A 25716-nucleotide genomic window follows, 5' to 3' on the forward strand; every position below is an offset into this window, starting at 1 on the left:
CCGGGACATGATGACAGCTCCTCTGTAAAAAAGTACACAAAATAATAAAAATAAATACCTAAATAAATCAACAGGGATGGATAATATGTGAACTTGGGATGCATTATTAAGACAATTATCAACCAAGGATGAATTTAGCTTGCCTCTGACTTTTAATATTCTCATTTTGATCTGAGGCTACTGACAAAACATTTGCGGCTTGAGCTCCAGAGGCCCAGGTCTGACCACATGCCCGGTAATGCGTCCTAAACAAATATACATTTATTTTTTTTCTCCTATTTGTAAATTAATGCTGATGAGGACAGTTTATGTTGACAATTTTATTTAAAAAAAACTGCAGTTTGATTTATTGCTTCTTTATTTTGTACATAAATGAACACAATCAGGCAAAATTACAGAAAGTAGTTTATTTTGTTCTTGACACAACAGTAGAGAAAATAACAGAAACATTGGAAACCTAAATGAATGGTGAATTTATCAACATCAATTTTCTTTTTTTTTTTTTTTTCATCAGCTAAAATTTACTTGATTAATTTTTTAAACCTTGTTGATGAGTGGGCTAGGCCTGAAGCTTCATATGTTAAAGAAGTTTTGAATTATTTGTCCTATTCAGTTTCGTTACATCACAAAAACCAAGACATTTTACTTGGAATTTGTACTCACTGTATATTTCTCCTCCAATACAACTCAGATGAGTCATCTGACCAGTATTTCCACTTCCATTGCAAGGTAGTTCAGTTCTGATGCTTATTGTTGGGTGGGTATTGGTTAGTACTGGACCTTTGTGTTGCGTTCTTGTCTGCAACAAACTGTGATACATTAAAGTGTTATGGTGGTGTAATACTACAGCTACAGCATGTTTTTCTTAGATAAAAAAAATTACAATCTTTTTTCTGAGTGCATTTATTCAGAGGGGTGAAAATAATCCAATGTTACACTTTTTTGTTTGTTTCTCCCACAGCTACTCTTCCTTCTGTCTCAGCTGTTCCACTTTATAACCTGAATGCTCTCAGCTGCACTCTATGTCTTTCTCCACACATCCCTCAGGATTTAAGCTCTCTGGTTCTTTTTACTCTCTGCTGGATTCTTCTGTTAGACTGCCTGATGTTCCATTACTCCGTTTATCTGCCACTTTCTTCCCCGTCAGTCTGCTGGTTCCTCTGTCCTTACTACATGTACTGCTCCCCCCATGTCTGGCTGTAAATATTTGCCTTTTATGTTTTACTAAAACTCCTGCTTTTTATCATGCTGCTCCCAAACTCCTGTCTACATGTTGGTCCTACTAAGAACCCACAAGACCTTATAGTGGGTTTGCCACATACTTTCCCCACTAAATACCTAAACTAAAGGTTGGATATTTCTAATGTTTGGGATTATGTGATTATGCCATTACTATAAATAGTTAATTGATTTCAAGGCGTTTTATGCATCTTCACTTTCATTAGAGCAAACATATAGGGCAAACAGGTCCACAGACGACGCAATTGCCCTAGCAGTCCACACCTCCATCAACCTCCTGGAGAGGGGAACACCTATCTGAGAATGCTCTTTATTGACCACAGCTCAGTATTCAATACCAAAATCCCCTCCAAACTGATCACCAAGCTCACCGCCCTGGGACTGGAAAAGTCCATCTGCTGCTGGATATGGGACTTGCTTAGTCCACTCCTCTACTCACCTTCACATATAACTTTTGTTGACGACATCACCATCTTGGTCCTCATTACAGACAACGACGAGAGTGCCTACAGGAATGAGGTGAAATCACTGACCAGTTGGTGTCAGAAAAATAACATCTCTCTGAACATCAGCAAAACTAAGGAGATGATAGTAGACTGTAGGAGGCAGCATGGAGCAGGTCAGCAGCTTCAAGTTCCTCGGCATTCACATCACTGAAGACTTATCCTGGACAATACATGCAGACACTGTGGTCAAGAAAGCCCAATGGAGACTCTACTTCCTGAGAAGGCTGAGGAAGTTCAGCATGAACACCAGCATCCTCACAAACGTCTACAGGTGCATTATTGAGAGCCTGCTGACGGGCTGTATTGAAGTATAGTACAGGAATTGCACCCGTCAGAGACGGAACGCACCACAGAGGGTGGTACGAATGGCAGAGGCCATCACTGACAACAGTCCCCACCCCCGATTACTTACTTCTAAGACATCTGTGTTTAGGAAAGAAAGTTCAGGTACTCCTTGCTGAATGCCAGATGTATCACAATAATTAGTGTCCTTCTTGTTACTTGTCAGAGATGATAATGTTATATCACTTAGTCAGATTTAATCTGCAAGAATTCAGAAACATTGAAACCTTTTATTAATATATTCATGTTCTTTAAATTGTTAATAATCTCAGTGTTTCAAAATTAATACAAGATTTCAAAGCTCGAACCCTCTTAAATTTATATATGTATCGCTATAGATTTATATAAATATAGATCTATATAGATAGATCTATATTTATAGTTCTCGGAGTTCTTGGGGCGGGCCCCTGGTGGTCTGTGGTGGTTAATTATGCAGAAGTGTTACATTATATGTGAAGAATGTTTTTAAAGTATTCATCGTTGTCTCATCATTTTAAATCACATAACCCTGCCATTTTTAAATGGTGTGTAAATTTTCGATGGGCACAGTATGCCTATTATGCAATCGTTGCGTAACAATTAGAAACAAACCTGATCCCAGTACACTGTGTCACTATGAAAACATAAGTTGGTGAATCAGAGAGATTGTAAAATTCATCTAATTTTAGCTGAAACTGCACTCCTGGAGTGTTTCTTTCAGCTTCATATGCTTCATTTAATAGAGTGGCCAAATAGGAAATTCAGTGTAAGTAAATTGTTTCTATTACAGGGGTATTGAAAAAGAGAAAAAGAAGGAAGGTTCAGGATGCATATTTGCAGCTCCATTTTGTTCATTTTTTGACCATAAATGTAAAAGAATTTTTGACCAGAAGTTGTTCTTCAATGTTTCAGCCACTCTGGAGAAGCATTTTACACGTTAGCAAGTAAAAGCTCACCCACATGAGCTGAAATGCAACACTGAAACTACAGGACAGGTCACAGCTTTTCTCCTTAAGCTGTTAGAGTGAATCATAGCTCCTCACCCAACACTCCTCCACTAATCCTAAATAATCAGATTTATGGATGAAGAAATACTAAAACCATTGCTTCAATTTTTTAATAAAAACACCACTCACTCTGTTTCTCTTACCTCAGCAGATCTTTGTCTGAAATGTTATTTCTTAAGGTGAACATTTACATTATATACAATATGTTAAATTCATAAAATGTTCTGCTGTTTAAAGACTGAACTCCATGTTTTGAATATATTTATTTCTTAGCCCAATTCTTGGTGATTTACTTAAGAAACTAACAAAAGCAACCAAGCATATATTATAGCAGTGCAACATGTGCATTTTTAGCCAGGGTGAAAGAAGTAATCTCAGCTAAGATTTTTATGTACCTTGAAGAAAAAGTATTTACATTTTATCTTGTTAAAGCTACAAGCTTTTATGTGCTAGACTAACACAAAGTATTGCATAATTATGAAGTGAAAAGAAAATGGGACATGGTTTTCAAGCTTTTAAACAGCAGCTGAAAATATTGGGCATGTATTAGAGGTATGTTTTCACCAGCTTTGCACATCTAGGGATAGAAATTGTTGCCCATTCCTCTTTGCAGAATAGCTCAAGCTCAGTCAGACTGGAGGGGGTGCATCTGTGAACATCAATGTTCATGTTTCCTCAATTGGATTTAGATCTGGACTCTGACTGGGCCAATCCAACCCATGAATAGGCTTTGGTCTGAATAATTTCATTGTAGCTCTGGCTGTTGTTGTCCTGCTGGAAGGGTAACCTCAGCTGCAGTCTCAAGTCTTTCCCAGACTCTGACAGGCTTTCTTCCAAGATTGCCCTCTATTTAGCTCCATCCATCTTCCCTTCAACTGTTTCCCAGTTCCTACTGCACAAAAGCATCCCCACATTATGATGTTACCACCACCACATTTCACCACATGGATGGTGTGTTCAAGGTGATATGTAGTGCTAGCTTTACACCACCCATATTATGCATGCAAACCAAAAATACATTTTATTGGTCTCATCTTACACCTGTTTGGACTCAGTATATGGCTTGTGGCAAACAGCCACCTAGAGTTCTTTTTTTTTTTTTTTAACAATGGCTTAATTTTTGCCACTTTTTTACAAAGGAAGATTTATCGGGTGCCCAAAGAATAGTTGTCCTGTTGGAAGATTCTCCCACAGAAGCTGTGAATCCCTGACTTGTCTGCTGTGTTCTATCAGAATCAGCTTTACTGGCCAAGTTTGTGTGCACAAACAAGGAATTTGAGATTCAGTTTTGGGCTCTCACATAGCACAGACATTAAATATAACTATATAAACTTTAGCGAACAGAGTCAGCCTGGGAAAAGAAACTCTCTGTGGCGGCTTGTTTTTGCAAACCGCGCTCTGTAGCGCCTCCCTTAAGGTAAAACTCTAAACAGTTTGTGTCCAGAATGTGTAGAGTCTGCAGAGATGTTAGCTGCCATTTTCCTGGGCCTAGACCTGTACAAGTCCTAAATGGAGGGTAGGCCGTTCTGATGATCCTCTCTGCAGACCTTCTGTAAATGTCCGTTGTAGTCTGGCAGCAACATTCCACAGCAGCTCCTGTGGAAAGTTGTATTTCTTTCAGATAATCCTTTTTACATCCGTGTATGTAAAACATTTTGAAACGTGTATATCGCTTTCCTTCCCCTTCACAGAAATGCACAACTTTGTGTTGGTCTATCACTTATTAAATCCCAATGTCCCGCTAAGGGTTGTGGTTGTAATGAGATAAAATCCAGTATTGATACTTTTGCAAAGCTCTGTAAGATAATTATTGTTTCATGTAGGAGTGTTTGAAGCATAACAGCAGTGTGTCTACAGTAACGCCTTTTCGTCACCCGTAACTTATTTTTTACTTTCCTTTCAAAGAACCAGTCTCTACAGGTGTTGATTTTGTTTTCTTTTTTGGCCAATAATTGTCCAAAGAACTTTTTCTCAGTGGAATGCTATCATGCAATTATAACTGATAACTCTACAAATGTGTTTGGAATGGGAAGAATGGTGGCATATTTAAAGCACAAATAATTGTTTTATTTTTTAGAGAGCAATATACAAAACATGTTAATCTGGGACTATTGATGACTGGTGTGGGTAGTACAGGGCCTGGGGCTTTGTCCAGGCATGCAGCTTTCACAAGGAACTGCCTAACATCCTCATTAGTTTTACCAGGAGGCTGTTCAGCCATGTGCGTCTGGTGTTCGGAGGGATTTTGGGAGCTTCAAAGTGAGCATTGGGAGTGATCCTAACATTAGGGGAAGACAAGTGCATAGGGCATTCGGTCATTCTTCTAAGAAATTACCTCAGTATTCAGGCATGGCTTTTGGTTAGGGAGGATAGTGATAGGGACAGATGGTTTTTGCTGCTGGAGAGGAAGATCAGGCAATGCGTGTGAACAAAGCAGTCAGAGAGCGGAGATTTATCTCTATTGGGTCACAATGGTTTTGTTTCACATTGATTTTACACGAACTTTGTTTTGCGACAGAATGATAAGGAAAGCAAAGAATGAAAAAAAGAACTGAAGTTTCTCCCCTTCAAGCCAAGAGTTTGGTGATTTGTGTCAATGTATTTGTATTTTAGCAGTCATGTTTTGGACTGGAAGGAAGAAACACCTGTACCCCACAAGAAGAACATTCAAACTTCCTACAGGAGTCATGGTCCCAGGACCCTGCAGCTGCAAGGATCCCTGAAGACAAATATAACTCTTTGTATCCAGGCACAGCAAATATAATTGCTAAAATTATCTAAAGTGCTATTTAACTTGTATCCATTGGTGTGCTAATGCTGAGCCTTGATTGAAAAAAATACCATCTTATCTTCATTGCTGTCGGAGGACTCTGCTGCCCCACAATGCTTCTCGATGATAATATTTTGGTGACGTCTGGAGAGAAAAAACAGCCAGTGGGTGGGCTGGGCTGGACCCCTGCTTTCGGCTGCCTTACGCTGCAAATAACGCTGCTATGAATATTTGAGCCTCGTACATTGACCATACGGAGCTCCCAGAATGAGTTAGAAGCCGTATCTTGGCCAAGTAGGTAGCTGTTTTTCATCATTCCTGCCCCCGGCTGTCAGAGTTAGCTTTGTGCCCCATAGATAGCTTAGCTCGCTGGGCTAACAGCCTGTCTGGCTGGCGCCTCTCAGGCGGCTGTGGACGGACAATAAAACCCCCCAGTGAACGGCCCCAACTAGCCAGCAGACCTCCGTTTACCGAGATTCACCATCAAAAACTTCTTGGCAGCGTTTCTTTTTCATTCTCTAAAGGTTCTGGCTCTGGATCTAAGGTACAGGCTTCCAAGGGGAGATCTTCATGTTTTCTGCTCGACACCGACAGCCGTGAATCAGTTAAAGTTGGTTAAATCCCCTCTATGCAGCAAACGGCTTCTTAAACAACAGTTCAACCGCGTTAAATTGAGGTAAAAGCTTAATTAAACGAGTAATTTTCTGTCTGAACGTGTGGTTGTAAGGATTGCGATTTGATGCAGAGGCGGTGGTAGAACCTGCAAACACTGGGGGCTTAGCCCAGCCTGAAAGGAGGTACGTTAGCTAACATTTTTAAAATAATGTTTCTGAATAAACTATTTAATGTGAAAGATCATTGTGGGAAATTTAAAATGTTACCCATATCATGTGTGTAGTTCAAACGTGAAGAAACTCTGGGCTAATATATGTCCCACAATTTATATTAAGCCCTTTGAAAAGTTGTTGCCCTGAAATCACAAAACACTTGCTTAATTTCAAAATATGTTTATTTCTTCCTCTTAGCTGTTAATAATCTTTGCTGAAATGCCATCTTAGTAGTTCAACTTAATGTTAGTAATTGACTGGTATTAGACCCTTTAATTGGCCCAAAGGTGTTGTTTGTCACTGTAGGATATGATATTTGTTGAGAGCAGCCATAAAATCAAAAAGAGCTTAAGCTTCCATACTTGGTCAAATGAAAGTTAGTTAAATACTGAAATTAAGACATGCACTGGCTAATTAAGCACATGCTCATGCAGTAAATGTTTTTTTTCTCTTTATTTATTTTTTTGCATGTTGGCACATAAAAACATTAACAAACTATTTGATTTAAAAAAAAAAAAAGGCCACTATTCTTAAGGTAAACCAAACACGCTTTTGTTTTTAGACCAAAAATTTCAACATTAAGCCAACATAAATTGCTGTGAACAGAAATAAAAACAATAGATGAATAATGAATAATTTTGTGGGTAGATTTGTCAGTTAAAAGTAAGTATGTAGCTGTGATGGGCTTTAGAAGTTTATTTTCCACAAAAAACTGTATTATCTTCCAAAGCATTTATTTTACTACCTAAATTTTTTTAGCTTCTACAACAGTTAGTGTCTGTGCTTTCAAAATCTTGTAACTCTTAATTTTGAAATTAGATACATGTTCTTGGTATCACTCTGAAGTTTGGTTTTAAACTCTGTTCAAAACAAAATTATTTGTTTATTCTTTTGAAAATCTTCGAAATGCCTGCCGTCCTAATGCTTCAGTATTATAGTAGCACTTTTAGCACGGTTAAAAGTCCTTTTAATGGGATGTCAGAGAAACTGCTGAAGTCATCAGTTTCTAATGGCTATGTCTAACAACGGTGGCCTCCCCCACCTGTTGCTGCATTCCACTGGTCAGCTGGCTAAAAGAAGTTAATAAATACTTCCAGTTGAGAAAAACACAGTCAGTCATTATGTGCAAACTAAAGGTTCACCACCCACAGCTCTGACAAAATAAGCCCCATTTTAAACTAACAGCTGCTACGAGCTGCTTGTGTGTTAATGAGCTGACTGCAGGCTGCACCAGAGCAGGCAGCCTGACTAATTAACCAGTGACCAGTTAGGTTTGATGTGTTCTGTAGAGGGCAGAACAGCAAAGAAGGAAAAATGTTCTAACAGGGTTTTAAAAGTCTTAAGTTTATTAAGACTTGTTGTTGAGGCAATTAAAATGAAAATTAAAATGAACTTGCTGAAACTGTCAGAAACCTAATTCTGGGCAGTGAGCATTTGAGAACTGCTGCAAATTTAGCAGGCGTTCATTTTGCATTGTTGGTCAAGTCTACATGTCAAAATCAAAGTGACCAATAAATTAATGGTATAGCTGTGAAACTGACATGTTGAAGCACTTTTTGCTTCTCTTGTGTGATGATGAAGACAGCTTTCTTGGACACACTGCAACTATGGTTTCTTTAGGTGCCTAACTCATCCTCTCCACCTTTGCAGAATTAGACAGGCCCCATTTTTCTGTCCTTTTCATCTCCTCCTGCTCTCAGTTTTCTGGTCCTGCTCATAAAACTTATGCAATATTTAAAGCAAAATCTGAAAAAATGCAGAAACATTAAACTTTTTTAGCTTGTTTTTAAAAATGGAGAAATGAACATAGCCTGTTTACACTTTGGAGCAAACATCAGACTGTCTTCTATAATATTTCAAGTTGTTCAGTTCTTAAATGGACCAGATTTGCTTTTAAATCTTTCTTCTCTGTTAAGATCTCAGACTGTTTAGCCATAAACAGCCAGACCTGATGACACCCTTAGTTTAACCAAAAAGAGATTTCATTTTTCTCTGAACCTGCGAAAGTTTACCAAATATTACAAATGATTCTTTTCTTTCTGTCTGAATCCATGATCATCAGAAAACAGAGGGAGGTAAATGTGATTATCTACTTTGCGCCTGTGTACTCATTGACCTCTCTATCTCTGGCATCTCTTCCTCTGATTTGTTAGTGCAGGGAAACATGGGTCTTGGCAGTTTCCATGTCCTTCTGCTGCTCCTGCAGGCTCTGCAGGCATCAGCTGAGGACTCAGGTACCCTTTTTATATCTTCATCATTTATGAAGACTTCTATTTATTAGTGTGCATATGTAACAGTTGGAAACTTAAGTTTTTAACATGTTGTGATGTTACAACCACAGTCTTTAATGTATTTTATTTGGAGTCCCAGATTTTTCAGGAATGAAATTCTGAGAACTATATATTTAGTCCCCTTTACTTTGATAACCTATAATGGTCTAATCCAGTGCAACCAATTGCCTTCAGAAGTCGCCAAATTAGTAAATAGAGTTCAACTGTGTGTAATTAAATCTCAGCATAAACACAGCTGTTCTGTCAAGGCCTCAGCAGTTTGTTAGAGAACAAACAGCATCATGAAGACCAAGGAGCGTAGCAGACAGGTCAGGAGGAAAGCGGCAGAGAACTTTAAAGCAGGGTCAGCCTATGAAACAATATCCCAAACTTTGGACATTTCACAGACCTCTGTTCAATCCATCATCTGAAAATGGAGTGTGTGTCACAGGTCCATGGTAACTATGCAGAGACCTACAGCTTATTGACATGGCAACCATTGTTCATTTCCTACACAGATCTGTCTGTTAAGATAAAATGAGTAGAAGGGAGACAGTTTTAAAAGAAAGACACAGTTTGTCATTAGCCTTTTAAGGGACACATCAAACATGTGGAAGACGTTGCTCTGGTTAGATGACCAGAATCAAACTTTCTGGCTTTCATGCAAAACGCTGTATGTAAGACTAACACTGTGCTTCACCCTGAACACTCCATCTCTCTTGTGAAACATGGTGGTGGCAGCGTGATGGCATGGCGATTTCTTCAGCAGAGGAGCTGCTCCCAGCTGATTGGAAGCAAATGAAGCTAAATACAAAGAAACCCCGAAAGAAAACCTGTTAGAAGCTCAAAGTCTTTGGACTGTGCTAGAGGTTCACCTTCAAGTAGGACAGTGACTCTAAACATACTGCCAGAGTTACAGTGGGATGGTTTATATCAAAGCATGTGATCCAATGGGCCCAGTCAAAGTTCAGACATAAATCCAGTTGAGAATCTGTAGAAAGACGTTGGGAGTTACTGTCCTCAGGTGATCTCCATACAATCTGACAGGACACTAATGAAGTGACTCCTCATGACAGTCGGTTTCACTGGATTATGATTTGGACAGGGGTGTCCAACTCTAGTTCTCAAGAGCCTCCATGTTTTCAATGTGTCCCTGGTCTAACACAGCTGAATTAATGGCTGAATTACCACCCTTAGCTTATCATCAAGTTCTGTAGAGGCCTTTATTTCATTTCAGATGATCTTACCCAGGGGCTTATTGCATAAGGTCCTGATATAAAAAAAAATGAATGTGACAAAATGTGAAAAAGTTTAAATACTTGTACAAGACACTGCACTTGTTCTATCAGCTAAGTGTTCAGTACCTCAAATTATTTGAATTCCCTCTTTGTGCCTTGGACCTAACATCCCGGGATGTCTTTTATAGATGGACAGCTGGTGTGTCTTTGTGAAGGCTCCAAATGTCCCCAGACCACACAGTGCCACGGCACCCAGTGCTTCTCCTCAGTTAAAGTGAGCAGCGGTGGGGTCGTGTTTGAGCGTGGCTGCTTGAAAGGGCAAGAGAAGATCCGTCTTCAGTGCTTCACAGCTCCATCCTTCCATCAGGCCATCCACTGCTGCTCCCAGGACCTGTGCAACGCAAACACCACCAGGGCCTTCCTGATGTCACTTCTTCCATCAGGTTAAACAGCAAGGAATCAGGCTGTAAACCAGATTAAGTGCTCACTGAAGGAAAATGGATATTCTCATAAATATCCCTTCTTTTTCTATTTTCCCACAGCCCCTGAGGGGGAGCCTGTTCGGTATCGTGTGGAGACATTGGCTCTCTTTGTGCTCGCACCTGTGGTCTTTCTGGTTCTGCTGTCTGCTGTGTCAGTGCTGGCCTGCAGGAGGCTCCACCATGGCCGCCTCCAGAGGCTGCAAGAGTTTGACACCGAGCAGGGAGATGGTCTCATCACCTCCAATGTCGGAGATAGCACTTTAGCTGTAAGAGTAGAACAGATTACTAATAAAACCATAAAAAGCCATAGCAAATAAGGAAAGTTTTTTTTTTATTCCTGTTTTTCTATATATTACAGCTAAAGTTTCCAGTGTAAACATCTACCTGTCTTTTCTCCGGCAGGACCTCTTGGATCACTCGTGCACTTCGGGCAGTGGTTCAGGTCTTCCCTTCCTCGTGCAGAGAACCGTAGCCAGGCAGATTAGCCTGGTGGAGTGTGTTGGTAAGAGGATTCAGGCGTCTCTGACTGTCCTTCGTCCTGTTTTACAAATATAGTCACTGAGTATAATAAAAACACCCCTTTGCCTCAGGTAAGGGGCGGTATGGAGAGGTGTGGCGAGGTCAGTGGCAAGGGGAGAACGTTGCTGTGAAAATTTTCTCCTCCAGAGACGAAAAGTCTTGGTTCAGGGAGACGGAGATCTACAACACAGTGCTGCTAAGGCATGATAACATTCTGGGTGGGTTTAACTTGAACCATCAGATCAAAATGACCGGAGGAAAGATTCAAACGGTTAAGGTTTTTGGTTTGGGTTTCTCGTTTCCCACAGGATTCATGGCATCTGACATGACTTCTCGAAACTCCAGCACTCAGCTGTGGCTCATCACTCAATACCATGAGAACGGTTCACTCTACGACTACCTGCAGCGAGTTGCAGTGGAGACGTCGGAGGGCCTGGCGATGGCGGCGTCGATAGCCAACGGCCTGGTGCACCTGCACACGGAGATCTTCGGCACCGAGGGGAAACCGGCCATCGCGCACCGCGACCTGAAGAGCAAGAACATCCTGGTGACCAAGGAGCTGCGCTGCTGCATTGCAGACCTTGGTTTGTTTTCTATTCTACTACTTTATCTCCTGTAAGTCATTTTGTATATGTTTACCAGGTAAAATAATGTATACAGAGCTTGACATGCAGGCATTTATATCATTGTTGTCATTGTACACATCATCATTCGTAACCTTTAAACCATTTCACAATTTGTCGCATTACAAACACAAACCTCAGTTTATTTCAGTAGGTGTTTATGAAATAGATCAACTCAGAATAGTGCATTGATATATGGTTTCAAAGCTGTACCATGGTTTCTGAGTAGAAGACTTCCCTGTGCCTCCTTAAGAAAAGCATCTCTTTAGCATGATGCTGCCACCACCATGTTTCATAGTGGGGATGGTGTGTTCAGGGTGATGTGCAGTTTTAGTAATGAAAATAAAATAAAACATGGTTTTATGGCTTTTGTATTGTGTGTATCCACCCCCCCCCCCCCCCCCCCCCCCCACCCCCCCCCCCCCCCCACCCCCCACCCCCCCCTGCATCAAAAATCTGTAAACCACCTTTTTGTTGCATTTAAAGCTGTAATTCTTTTAAGGCTGTGTGTTTTTTCTTCGCAAAATTGCTCAAGCTCAGTCAGATTGGATGAAAAGCATCTGGCACTAGTGGCCTTTATTTTTTGAAATTAGGCTGACAGGAAGTGGGGTGGAGAGAGGGGGAAGACATGCTGCATAGGCCTCCGGGTTTGGGACTCAAACCCAGGAGAGCTGCATTGAGGACTGAGGCTTCTATATAATGGGTCGCTCTACCGCTACGCCCGGCACCAGTTTCAAGTTTTGCCACATATTCTTAATGGATTTACGTCTTCACTTTGACTGGGCCATTCTAGTATTGGTATTTATTACCAGTCTATCTTTCCATCAAGTCTGACCAAATAATCCCTTATATGTCATAGGCTTGTGCTTCATTGTTTTGCTTATTCACATGAAATTACAGTCAAATATGTTGAAATTTCTTTCTTTCTTTCTTTCTTTCTTTCTTTCTTTCTGCTGTTTTGCTATAATTCTGTTGTGCTGGTGCATTACAGGGTTGGCTGTGACCCACACCCAGGCTGACAACCTGCTAGACGTGGGCAACAATCCAAAGGTTGGCACCAAGCGCTACATGGCACCTGAAGTGCTGGAGGAGACCATTCAGACCGACTGCTTCGACGCTTACAAGCGGGTCGACATATGGGCCTTTGGACTGGTGCTGTGGGAGATAGCGAGGCGCACGTACAGCAACGGTGAGCGCCATGTGTGGGGCTCAGTGCCTTAATGATGTAATAGTTACAACTTCTGTTATTTCTCTTTGACTTTGTCTTTATTTGGCTGTGCAGGGATCGTTGAGGAGTACAAACCCCCCTTTTATGATCAGGTGCCAAGCGACCCCAGCTTTGAGGACATGAGGAAAGTGGTGTGTGTGGAGCAGCAGAGGCCTTTCATTCCTAATCGCTGGTTTTCAGATCCTGTAAGAAAAACATTGTTACAGCAGTTCATTTTTTTTTCTCACCTAATTCTGTTCCCATTTGTCACAAAAACACAAACTAGAAAATAAACTACTAACAACCAGTTTAACAAGTGTAGGATAATTGAGTTAAGCAATGATCCTTCGTTAACCAGCCCTAAACTAACCAGCCTATTTTGTGCACGGGTTTCAGATTTGCACTGGGATGTTTTCTCTGAATCTACATTGTTTCCCTACTTATGGGAGGTTTCTGCAGCTCAACAATCAGTTTCAGCGTTATAGGGGGGAGCACACACCATCAGGACTTTCATCAGTTTATCAGCAGCATAAGAGGATCCAGGTGATGGGGCTCTCTGCACTGAGTGTTGGGGACAGCCAACCAAATAGCGTACACAAGGTGCCATATTGGTCATTCTGTAAAATAACACGTTTATTTGTTAAAAGGGCCACCATCATGTCTGTCTGCACGTTGAACCTTTCAAAGAAACATTTCACTATGTTGTTTTACTCCAGCTAATTCAAAAGAATAATAAGGTTTTATTTTGAGGTTAGTCTGGAGAAGAAGAAAAAAATGTAGCCGTGTTAAAACCACATCCACTTTTTTTAAATCACATTTAATCTAGGAGCTAATTTAAATTGTTGGCATATTTATTTCTTTATTTTAATCTAATGTTTTTATTTAACCTATGTTGCTGATTATGCTCTGTTGCCATGTGCAGCGGTGATTCTTAAACTACAAAGAGACACCGGGCTTTGATTGAGGACCTGTTCAGTTGAGTTCTGGTTGGTGAAGCAAAACTCCAACAAGTGGTTCTGGTTTCAGCGGCATTATGTGCTAACCTTAAAACACATTCTGTACCTGTGTGCTGTTAATCAACACAGTAAAGTAGGGTCGGTAAAGAAGTCACAATGGCAGGCAAGAAAACAGACATGAAAAATGAATAAGGCACAGCAGATAAATATATTTTCATGCTAACACCATAATGTAACTGTGTTCCTGTACTACTTCACTACTTCTACTATTGGGCACCACCTGGCGTGGCAATCTGTGTAATATTTCTGTCCCTATAATGTTCTCTGTGTGCATATCTCAGGGAGAGGCAGTATCATGCTCAGACCCTGAAGGCAGGAGTTGTTGTAAAATTATATTATGAACCTTATGAGCTGCTGGTCTGGGTGTTTCCATCATCCAATCCCATGCCAGGGCTTTTCCTTGAAGTATTATCTGGCCTATAATTGGTGTGTTATAGCAGATTTTCGTTTATAACCTAAATTTGTTTAGAGTTGTGCCTTTAAGCTGAAATCTAGCTGAGCAAAGTGTTAATGAACAGGTATATTAAAGGCATTGATTGTGGAGTTTCCTCTAACCCATGTTGTCTCCCTCAGACACTCTCTGCTCTGGTTAAACTGATGAAAGAGTGCTGGTACCAGAACCCCTCTGCCAGACTCACAGCGCTGCGCATCAAGAAGACCCTTGACAAGATTCACAGCTCCCTGGAGAAGGGCAAGGAGTCGTGAAACAGAGGCGCCTGCATAACGTCTGAGACGGACTTCAACGCGAGCTTGGAGTTTGTTGAAACAAGAGGAAATTAGAAGGATGAACAGGAAAGTTAATATCCTTCTCTTACTCTTCCTTTCTCTGTGGTTGCTTTCCACCAACATCCCTCTGTTTGACTTGAAGCCCCTACAGAAGCTTGGAGCCGTTGCGTCTAAATAAACCAGCTCCAGCTGTGGGACACAAGCCAGTTGCCACTGTGGATTGTTACTGAGCGTGTAAGGTTGGCATATTATAGTTCCCAATCACACCGCTTCGATGCACATTTTAGACGGCTCCGGGTTTCGGCCTTTCTACGCACACCAAACGCTACATACTGAGTGAATCTTTGCAGTTCAACATCTGAATTCCAGCCAGCATTTGTTTGGCATTCGTATGCGGCATTCTGCTCAGAGATAATCACTCATTTAGCTTTCTTATAACAAGCCAACAAATACTCAACATGTTCGCTTATTAAAGGAGAAGAGCCAATAGGATCAAACTTTTTAGTCCATTTTAAATATATTTATGAATTGAACCTCCACTGTTACCACACTACTGAGGATTTATGTAAGGCTGGTGTATGATGATGTGTGCAAGTGATTGTAAATGTATATAGGCATTAACACTATTGGGCTGTAAGTATCCTCACTACCAAGTAGGAAATAATGTGTTGAAATACAGGAAAAAGTTCAACTTTTGTGTTGAGAAACAGGATGCAGGTGGAAAATGAAGAGAGGAGACAACATTGCTGTTCCAGTTAGAGGTTTAAATAATGATCTTGATTGGGATGAAGGTGATATTGAATAATCGCTTATTTGATGGACTGAAGTTGTCATTAGACAACTTCATTCATTTTTAAAAACAAGAATTGGGTGCACAAGTTTAAATTTATGATTTTCTTTTATCCAAACAGGATTTAAATGAATATGTACAGGCTCAAATATCTACATCCAGACTAAGATTTAGTTGAATGTTGCACAGCAAGTTGCACCTTGACCACTTTATCTTTCTAGTTATAATTAGAGGTCCAGGAATAAGTCTGGATACCTGGACTTCTACAGAATTGGTAGAATTTATTTAAATTGGAGGTTTTTTCTGTCATGGACATTAAATATTTGTCCAGAAGGCATTTAGCTCGTCCATGTGGGCAGATGCACATTTTCTGAGCTTGGAGGCATTTTATAAGATTATGGTCAACTTCATGACCATCTGAGTGACAGTTTGGGTCAGATAGTTGAAACTTGGACACAACTGGGTGTTTGAGCAGGTCAGTGATCCCAAACACACATCAAAATTGGTTGAAGAATGGATAAAGCAGACTTTAACTTTTACCATACTGAAAATTTGTGGATTATGCTTAAAATCCAGGTCCGGCCCAGGAAACCAACCAGTTTTAATAAGTTCTACTATTTTTAATTGGGCGAGTGGTCAAATATCCAACTGGAACTTATGGTTAAACCTGGAATATGGCAAGGAGAAGGCATGCGGTCAAGTTGCAACTTCCTAAAAGACCTTTATACAAACAATCAGGTTGTATACAGGCCTACACGATATTAGGAAAACATGCAATATATGATATTATTGGGGAATACTGCAATAAATAATTGAATGTTCATGTAATTCTGCTTTAGGTGTGTAGCAAACATACAGGTCCTTCTCAAAATATTAGCATATTGTGATAAAGTTCATTATTTTCCATAATGTCATGATGAAAATTTAACATTCATATATTTTAGATTCATTGCACACTAACTGAAATATTTCAGGTCTTTTATTGTCTTAATACGGATGATTGTGGCATACAGCTCATGAAAACCCAAAATTCCTATCTCACAAAATTAGCATATTTCATCCGACCAATAAAAGAAAAGTGTTTTTAATACAAAAAACGTCAACCTTCAAATAATCATGTACAGTTATGCACTCAATACTTGGTCGGGAATCCTTTTGCAGAAATGACTGCTTCAATGCAGCGTGGCATGGAGGCAATCAGCCTGTGGCACTGCTGAGGTCTTATGGAGGCCCAGGATGCTTCGATAGCGGCCTTTAGCTCATCCAGAGTGTTGGGTCTTGAGTCTCTCAACGTTCTCTTCACAATATCCCACAGATTCTCTATGGGGTTCAGGTCAGGAGAGTTGGCAGGCCAATTGAGCACAGTGATACCATGGTCAGTAAACCATTTACCAGTGGTTTTGGCACTGTGAGCAGGTGCCAGGTCGTGCTGAAAAATGAAATCTTCATCTCCATAAAGCTTTTCAGCAGATGGAAGCATGAAGTGCTCCAAAATCTCCTGATAGCTAGCTGCATTGACCCTGCCCTTGATAAAACACAGTGGACCAACACCAGCAGCTGACACGGCACCCCAGACCATCACTGACTGTGGGTACTTGACACTGGACTTCTGGCATTTTGGCATTTCCTTCTCCCCAGTCTTCCTCCAGACTCTGGCACCTTGATTTCCGAATGACATGCAGAATTTGCTTTCATCTGAAAAAAGTACTTTGGACCACTGAGCAACAGTCCAGTGCTGCTTCTCTGTAGCCCAGGTCAGGCGCTTCTGCCGCTGTTTCTGGTTCAAAAGTGGCTTGACCTGGGGAATGCGGCACCTGTAGTCCATTTCCTGCACACGCCTGTGCACGGTGGCTCTGGATGTTTCTACTCCAGACTCAGTCCACTGCTTCCGCAGGTCCCCCAAGGTCTGGAATCGGCCCTTCTCCACAATCTTCCTCAGGGTCCGGTCACCTCTTCTCGTTGTGCAGCGTTTTCCGCCACACTTTTTCCTTCCCACAGACTTCCCACTGAGGTGCCTTGATACAGCACTCTGGGAACAGCCTATTCGTACAGAAATTTCTTTCTGTGTCTTACCCTCTTGCTTGAGGGTGTCAATAGTGGCCTTCTGGACAGCAGTCAGGTCGGCAGTCTTACCCATGATTGGGGTTTTGAGTGATGAACCAGGCTGGGAGTTTTAAAGGCCTCAGGAATCATTTTCAGGTGTTTAGAGTTAACTCGTTGATTCAGATGATTAGGTTCATAGCTCGTTTAGAGACCCTTTTAATGATATGCTAATTTTGTGAGATAGGAATTTTGGGTTTTCATGAGCTGTATGCCAAACTCATCCGTATTAAGACAATAAAAGACCTGAAATATTTCAGTTAGTCTGCAATGAATCTAAAATATATGAATGTTAAATTTTCATCATGACATTATGGAAAATAATGAACTTTATCACAATATGCTAATATTTTGAGAAGGACCTGTAGACCCCAGACAATGAGGACCTAATCCAGCACATTACTGTCATGTCAGGTTTCATTGAACATGTTGCTTCTGGATGATGTCTGGTTGTTTTAGAGGTGAACTAATTTAATTTGTGCAGTCCTGGGTGTAAATTTATGTTTGAGCCTGTATGTATATTTATGACCATTAGTGGATTGGAGAAAAATAACTCCAAACTGTTCATTAAAAGGCCAAAAATAATGAGATATATGTCTATGTGGAAGGTATGTAAACTTCTAAACTATTCTTTTAGTATGATTTAATATCCTAAATTAAGAGAATGAAACACATCCGCTCTGCTTTGCATACCCGATTAACTGTGTGAAACTCTTCCATACGAGCAGAAAGGAATAGACGGATCTGCTGCTGGTAGGTTAATCATTACGCAGCCTGGGTCTCCTCTTGCCCTCAGCAATGCCACGTTGTAGAAGCCGACAGGAGGGAAAGAAAACACTCCACGCTCCTTGGAAACTATTTTATTTCATACTGGTTCAAATCTAAAACGACTGCCTGGGTGTACAAAGAAATAAGCTCACAAGTGCTGGCTTTGTTCTGAAGAAATGTTGCCCTGTCTTTTTTACATGTAATAAAACATTTACTGCACTCTTGCCTAATGGTGAGCTGTTTATTACAAGTTTAGTGTCTGTAAACTTTGCTTACCGATATTTACCATTACATTTATTTTCAGATTGGAATTTAAGCCATTGTCAGTCTGAGGTCATCCGTCTTATCTCCTGTTCACACACCTTTACCACATTATCCCACATTGATCTCTCTACTCTGTATATCATGATGGCCCTCTAGTGGAAGCCATTAGATTACACCAAGATGCATCAGGATAATTAACCTGGTCTGTCCTGTTCTTTTTAAATCGATCCTTCATTCCGGATCTAAAACAGGTGGCAACACAATTACATAAAGTGATTATTAAACCACAGCTTTACAAAGAAAGTTTGTGTCATTGTTTGTGTAAAGATATTTTTACTGCAAAGGTGACGGCTCTGGATTATAAATATGTAGCAGAGTGTGCCAGGAAGAGCCATCTACCCACACAAACAATGTGGAGGTTGTCAAGATTAGCTCCTGGAAGATTTCTATTTAGATTCTCCTAAAGTCACTTTAGATCGTCTGGTAAAGTCTTATACGGGTTGAGGATACCTTTGGGGTCCAGCAATGTCTTGATGTTACCCATAAGAGCCACAGCTGGCCCCGATTTACTATAGTAGATGTAATTCCTCTTTTTAAGGCCCAGTCCATGTTCTGCACTGATGCTGCCATGAAACCTGGCCGTCCATTCATAGACGAACGGCTCAATGGAAGCGAGCAGGGCCGGATCTCTTGCAGAAGAGGTGATATTAAGGTGGAGGTTGCCATCACCTATAGAGTTAGGTAGGAAGTGAGAGAAAGGGTGAAAATAGGGACAGAAAACCTCCCTGACTCATCATCCATTGTATAGTCTTACCAACATGTCCGTATCCCACTACACTCCTGGCCCGGTTTCCCAGATGCTGCCTCATGTCCGTCATCAGCTGGTAGATCCGCTCCACCGGAAGGGAGATGTCGTACTTGTAGGTGAAGCCATCGTGAGTCAGCGCCTCTGTGACGCGTTCACGCATAGACCACAGTGCCTGGAGAGGTGGAAATGGAAAGTCTGAATGCATCATTGTCATTCAGCTCTCGCAGTCTCAAAACTAATGTTCTAAAACAGGAAACAGCTTTGCTCTCATTAATTAGTAAAGAATATCATTAGGCATAATTCCAGTCATTTTGATTCATGTTAAAATATAAAATACAAACATTCAATGTGAAAGAATGGAGACATTTCTACAGTGTTTAGGTGTTAAATATGGTAAAAAGGGAAGGATGGACAACATTTAAAAGGGAGGACGGAAGGGGAAAAAAGGAACATGAAGGAAAAATGTCAGAGGGAGTAAGAAGTAAAAGGAATGACACAAAGAAGAAAGGTATTAGGGAAGGCACATGACAGAGGAAGGAAGGACATGAGGTAGAAAAAAAAGGATGGACAACATTTAGACCATTGGTTAAGGAACAAAGTTAAGAAATATTTTCCCCTATATCATTTTTTTTTTCCATACTTATCCACACCTGGTAAATACTAAAATCTAATTCAAATCTAATTCAATGCTATTCCATGCTTCGTAGAAACCCTGTAGTCAATAATGGAATAAAACATGTAATTATACCAATTACATCACAGGTCAATTAATTGTTTAAATGCTATACAGAAAGTAGCCAAATCATTAAAACCAAGTTGTAAGCAATGTGTACATCAATATGTCTTTCATCTAGCTGGAGGTCAACACGGGAACTCCAGATTGTTCTCATGTCAAGTTTATTTGCCCGGGTCCCTTTGGGGTTCAGGGTACCGCTTATGTTAATGGTGCTTTTTCTTGATTGGGATGAGGGGCATTTAAGCGCTGAATTATATTAGACCCCAATGTTCTTTCAGCTTTATCTGAGCAGTTTTAGCAGATGGAAACACATACTATATTACCCTGTTATTTTTTATATGTTCAGCCTTCCTGTTATCTGATGAAAGTCATGCTCTCTCACTCTTATGCAGCTCGTATGAACCACAGTCATATCATTTTTTAAAGACCTTACATCTCTGTTTCATCTGAGATCATCAATAAGCACTTCACTGACGCTGTAAGTAACTCACTTTGTGTTTTCACCCTTTAGTAAAAACATCCACGCAGACTTGGAAGTGCTTAGTTTGAGTTAACTGATGAGAAAAAGTTCAAATTCTGAGGTTCCCATTAAAAAGCCAAAAATATGTTGATTTCGGTTACTGGTCCATTTCTTTGTGCCTCTAGTTCAAGAGGATTCTCTGTGCTGTTGCTTTAGTAAAATGTTTAATTTGAAGGAACATCACCACAATTACCAAAACCAAATGTTTTCCAGCAGACTCCTGTACTGTAATAAAATGATCTTTAATCACTGTAATCACTTAACTCGTTTGAGGCTTTAATTGGGTAGTTTATTGCAGTAATTTGGAGACTGTGTTCAGTGGATTTGACTCTACTGAGTGCAGCAGTGCCATGTGGGACTGACTCAGAATAGACCACAGTGTCTACGTTTGTTATAGTGAAAACACAAGTCACCCACCACACGACTGTGGGCATCTGATGTGATTTTAATAGCTCAGGGACACAAGAAGAGCTCTATCTAGCAAAGATGCTAGAGTCTGGGACCTATGGTTGATTTTTGTTTGAAATTTGGTAAAATTAGTGTACAATAAAAGTCACCAGATATGGAGTTTAAAGGTTGAGAAATAAGAACATATGATTACCTTTATTTTTGAGTCCTCTGTTGCTACGGTACCATCAGTAACTAACAACGATGTCATCGCTTCCTCTAAAAAGTTGTGGAGCTTCTGTGAGTCATGCTTTGAGTCCGATCCAGATGTTTCGATGACAATGTAGAACGGGCAGTCTGCGCAACAGAGAAAATATAGTCTTTACAAAGTATTCATACCCCTAGACCTTTTTCAGATTTTGTCATGTTACCACCACAAACTTCAATTATTTATTGGAATTTTATGTTATGCCTCAGCATAAAGCAGCACATGCCTGTGTAGCAGAAATAAAATGATATAGTTAATACATTTTTACACGTAATTATCTTAAACGTGCGTTGTGCCTGTGTATTTTGTGCCTTTTAATCTGATACCATGAAATAAAGTCCAGGGCAACCAGTTCCTTTCAGGGCTAGTAGATCATTAGAGAAGCAGAAGAGGCCCATGGTAACTGGAGGAGCTGCAGCAATTCATGGCTCAGGTGGGAAATTTTTTTTTTTTTTTACAAGACTCGTCTACAAATCTGGTCTTTTTAGAAGAACACCACATGAAGTCCTGCTGAACGTTTGTAACAAGCCATGTAGGAGGCATAGCAGGGATGTGAAAGCAAGAACCCTGGCCTATAGTTATCCCTGGCCTCCGGGGGATAGATTTTGCTGTATCACTCTGAACACACTATGCCTATTGTGAAACATGGCGGTGGCAGCATCATACTATGGGGATGTTTTTTTTTTTATTGACTCAGGCCACATTTTTCTTAATTGTATTTATAAAACAATTGGAAAGTCATGTATTGTTTTCATACCATTTTATAGGTATCCATTGCTTTGTGTTGTTATATCATATAAAGTCCCCATAAAATACATTGAAGTTAGTTCAAGGGTTACTAATGGCATGTGTATGCATACCAGAAATGGGATTAGGCAGCTTCAGGTGTGTGTTCAGCAGCCTCATACATTCACTATCCAGGAACTCAAAGGCTGACAGAATTTCTCCCAGCATGCCTTTGCAGAGCTGAAAGGTTTTCAGCAGCTGGTCAAAGGTTTCACAGCCTATAAGAGAAAGCAGAAACATTCATTGCTTGGCCTAACTGCTATTCTTCTTTTTATACTTATGAGAGGAACAAGGAGAAACTCCTACCCAGGAAAACAACATTAATAGATTTTGGCTTTCGAGGACAAAGGATGGAGACTGCAGTGATGACGCCTAAAGTTCCCTCTGAACCAATGAACAGTTGTTTGAGGTCATATCCTGTGTTGTCCTTCCGCATTGTGGACAAACAGTCCAGCACCTGTCCATCTGCCAGCACCTAAACAACACATGCATAAAAATTTGAGCTTTGGTTCAGATATTCCCCAATCCTTCAAAGGGAAACACTGAGCAAAATTATCTACTATTCGATATAAAAGATACTGCAAAACATGTTGAAAGTCTAACACAACTGATGACAACTAGGGGCTGATTTAAAACATCCACTCACAACTTCAAGGCCCAGCACAGTTCCATGTAGGGACCCATATCTGAGCAGACGCAGACCACCTGCATTAGTTGACACATTGCCCCCAATCTGGCAGCTGCCCTTTGCTCCAAGATCCAGAGGCATGATATAGTCTCTCTCCTCCAGGTAGAGGACCAAGTTCTCCAACACACAACCTGCCTGACAGGTAAGGATACCTGGGGGGAAAAAAATCTTGGACGTTATTTTTCAAAGGATCTTTTTTAAAGTGCCAACTGGTTCAGGTTGAAACGTACCAGAGATGTTATCAAAGGAAAGTATGTTTTTCATGAAGGAGGTGGACAGGATGATCTCGTCATAAACTGGCACGCTGCCACCAACTAGACCGGTGTTACCTCCTTGAGGGTTCACTGCCAGGTTACGACTGTTACAGTAACTAAAGAGAAGAAACTTCAATATATTATGATTCTTTGTTATAGACCAAAATAAAGCAGCACATAACTGAAAAGATGAAGAATTGTGTTTTTTGTTTTTAGAAAGCTGAAAAGTGTGGAGTGCATTTGTTTCTGCCCCCTTTACAGTGTGGTCGTCCTGCTGAGCAGCTTTTTTTTTTGTCCCTTCTGAAGAAAAGCCTCCCCACAGCATAATGCTGCCACTACCATGTTTTACCATGGTAATGATGTATTCAGAGTGATATGGAGTGTTTGTTTTTTGCCAAGCATGATAATTTGCTTGTATGCCAAAAACCGGGCATGCAGCTGCTGTGTCATCTGACTTGAACACCTCCTAGGTTTACTGTTTCTCCTACATGGCTTGTGGAAAACTCCTTGTTTTCTTTAGACAACTGCTCTCTCAAAAGGTTAGATACTGCATGTGGGGTGCACGACTAATAATTTTCCTGTCAACAGATTCTTGGAAACTTAGATCTGGCCGTCTCAAGCTCCTCTAGAGTTACCACAGGCCTCTTGGATGCTTATCTTAATAATGCTCTCCTTTCCTGTCCTGTCAGTGTAGGTGAACAGTCGGGTCTTGGTAGGCTTTCAGTTGAGCCAAACTCTTTCCATTTTTCAATTATTGATTGAACAGATCTACATGAGATGTTCAAGGATCGGGATATAAATGGTATGTAACTTTGCTTTGAACTTCTTTCAATCTTCTCCCTGGCCTGTCTGCTGTGTTCCTTGGTCTTCATGATGCTGTTTATTTACCAAGGTTCTTCTAAAGACCTCTGAGGCCCTCCTAATGCACAAATTCAATCAAATTACACCTTGATGAAACAGTCAGTCAGTCATTTTCTACCACTTATTCCATAGTGGGTCGCGGGGGAGCTGGTGGCTATCTCCAGCAGTCTATGGGCGAGAGGCGGGGTACACCCTGGACAAGTCGCCAGTCCGTCGCAGGGCAACACACAAACAACCACGCACACACTCATTCATACACCTAAGGGCAATTTAGAGAGACCAGTTAACCTAACAGGCATGTCTTTGGACTGTGGGAGGAAGCCGGAGTACCCGGTGAGAACCCACGCATGTACGGGGAGAACATGAGAACTCCATGCAGAAAGACCCCCGGTCGGGAATCAAACCCAGGACCTTCTTGCTGCAAGGCAACAGTGCTACCAACTGCGCCACCGTGCCACCCACGGTGGCGCATCAAATTCCAATAAATTGCAGTAAAGGTTACGTTTGTGAAGGGGAAAAAACTCAGTGGGTAAGGAATTATATTCACTAATGTACCGGAGGATTTGTGACACTTCCTGTGTTGTCTGAGGTCTCAGCAACACTTCACTTGAACCTGCAGGAGCAAACACAAGGATGAGATCTAAACATATAAACAACGAAACAACTACAACAACAAGTAAAACACAATACAGGCCGTTCTAGGATTCACCTCTCACAGACTTCAGCCAGTCCTCATTACTGGACTGAACCAGGTCAGGGTCAGTGATGACCCTGCCTGGTAAAATCTTCCTGAATACGGCCAAATCCTCCACAGTTACCCTGGAGAAAGGTAGCCTCTGTGGAGCTGCAGCAGGGGAGGACCTGGATCCATCTGCTCCAATGTGCAGCTTACGAGAGAGGGCCACACTTCGTGGACAGCGGCCCCTTCTAAGAAACTGCATCTGGAGGTCTAGAGGTGGGAGTCCTGCTCTGGACAGGCGTCTCAGAGCTGCCCTCAGCTTCTGTGTCGTCTGGAAAACTCCCAACATGACTGGAAGATGGGACGAAGAGGTGGGAGTACAGACCACAGAGGAGAGAAGATGAAAGAAAATCAAACATTTGATATTTGCATTTTTTTCTCTAACCTGGTAAGAAGGGTGAGCTCTAAAATAGGACAATTGTTTTAGAAACCACCTTTGTTACTATTAATGCAGGATTTGTCTCTTTACGTGGTCATATAGCACACAACAAACTGCTAGTAACACAAGCTACACACACCTGCATTATTAGCTGGGCTGTCTTGTCACTGACCTGAATGACTTTAACCCACCGTAAGCGTTCATTTAACTACTAGTATTTCCCCGTCATATCACCCTGAGCTGTCGGTCATAAAGTTCAAGGGCAGCTTAGTAATTTACAGATTTCGGTTTGTTTACCACTCGCATGCTAACAAAAGCCGGAAACTGTAACTAGGGCATTGAGCTACCGGCCAGCCAATCAGGAGGCTACTTGCACATTCAGCCAATAGGCGAGGCTTTGATTTTAACAGCCATTAATGGTTAACTTTTTATTTTTATTATAAAAAATATTGAAAATCTTCTATTTAAGACAAAATTACGAAGCAATTCATCTCTAATTTTATGTTTCTGTACTTATAAAATATATATTTTTGTAATTTTGCGCCATATCACATACTTATTAGCATAACGTATATTTTATGTGGCTGTTTATGGGGATTCTATAAAAAATACTGTAT

At 40.8% G+C, this 25716-nt stretch overlaps 2 protein-coding genes across 9 annotated transcripts; one reads left to right on the forward strand and one right to left on the reverse strand.

Moving 5' to 3' along the window:
• Positions 1–5993: 5993 nt before the first annotated feature.
• On the forward strand, positions 5994–14953 carry acvr1l (activin A receptor, type 1 like). Of its 8 annotated transcripts, none has more exons than XM_047346041.1 (10): positions 5994–6640; positions 8824–8904; positions 10367–10621; positions 10721–10926; positions 11063–11162; positions 11251–11397; positions 11488–11763; positions 12794–12991; positions 13085–13215; positions 14599–14953. In XM_047346041.1, the coding sequence occupies exons 2-10, from the start codon at positions 8835–8837 to the stop codon at positions 14728–14730; spliced, it is 1515 nt and encodes a 504-aa protein (XP_047201997.1). In that variant the 5' UTR covers positions 5994–6640; positions 8824–8834; the 3' UTR covers positions 14731–14953. The 8 variants fall into 8 exon arrangements, with proteins under 8 accessions (XP_047201997.1, XP_047201991.1, XP_047201995.1 ...); XM_047346035.1 differs by having other exon boundaries at positions 5994–6519; positions 6589–6640; positions 11251–11763; XM_047346039.1 differs by having other exon boundaries at positions 5994–6387; positions 6571–6640; positions 11251–11763.
• Positions 14954–18485: 3532 nt separating this feature from the next.
• d2hgdh (D-2-hydroxyglutarate dehydrogenase) lies at positions 18486–25447 on the reverse strand. The gene is made up of 10 exons (XM_047392864.1): positions 25239–25447; positions 24691–25011; positions 24537–24594; positions 23097–23236; positions 22825–23018; positions 22485–22653; positions 22253–22396; positions 21339–21481; positions 19488–19653; positions 18486–19402 (listed from the first exon to the last, which is right to left on the reverse strand). The coding sequence occupies exons 2-10, from the start codon at positions 25007–25009 to the stop codon at positions 19140–19142; spliced, it is 1596 nt and encodes a 531-aa protein (XP_047248820.1). The 5' UTR covers positions 25010–25011; positions 25239–25447; the 3' UTR covers positions 18486–19139.
• Positions 25448–25716: the final 269 nt, after the last annotated feature.

The sequence above is a fragment of the Girardinichthys multiradiatus genome, chromosome 19, assembly GCF_021462225.1.
Source record: "Girardinichthys multiradiatus isolate DD_20200921_A chromosome 19, DD_fGirMul_XY1, whole genome shotgun sequence".
NCBI classification, from domain to species: Eukaryota; Metazoa; Chordata; class Actinopteri; order Cyprinodontiformes; family Goodeidae; genus Girardinichthys; species Girardinichthys multiradiatus.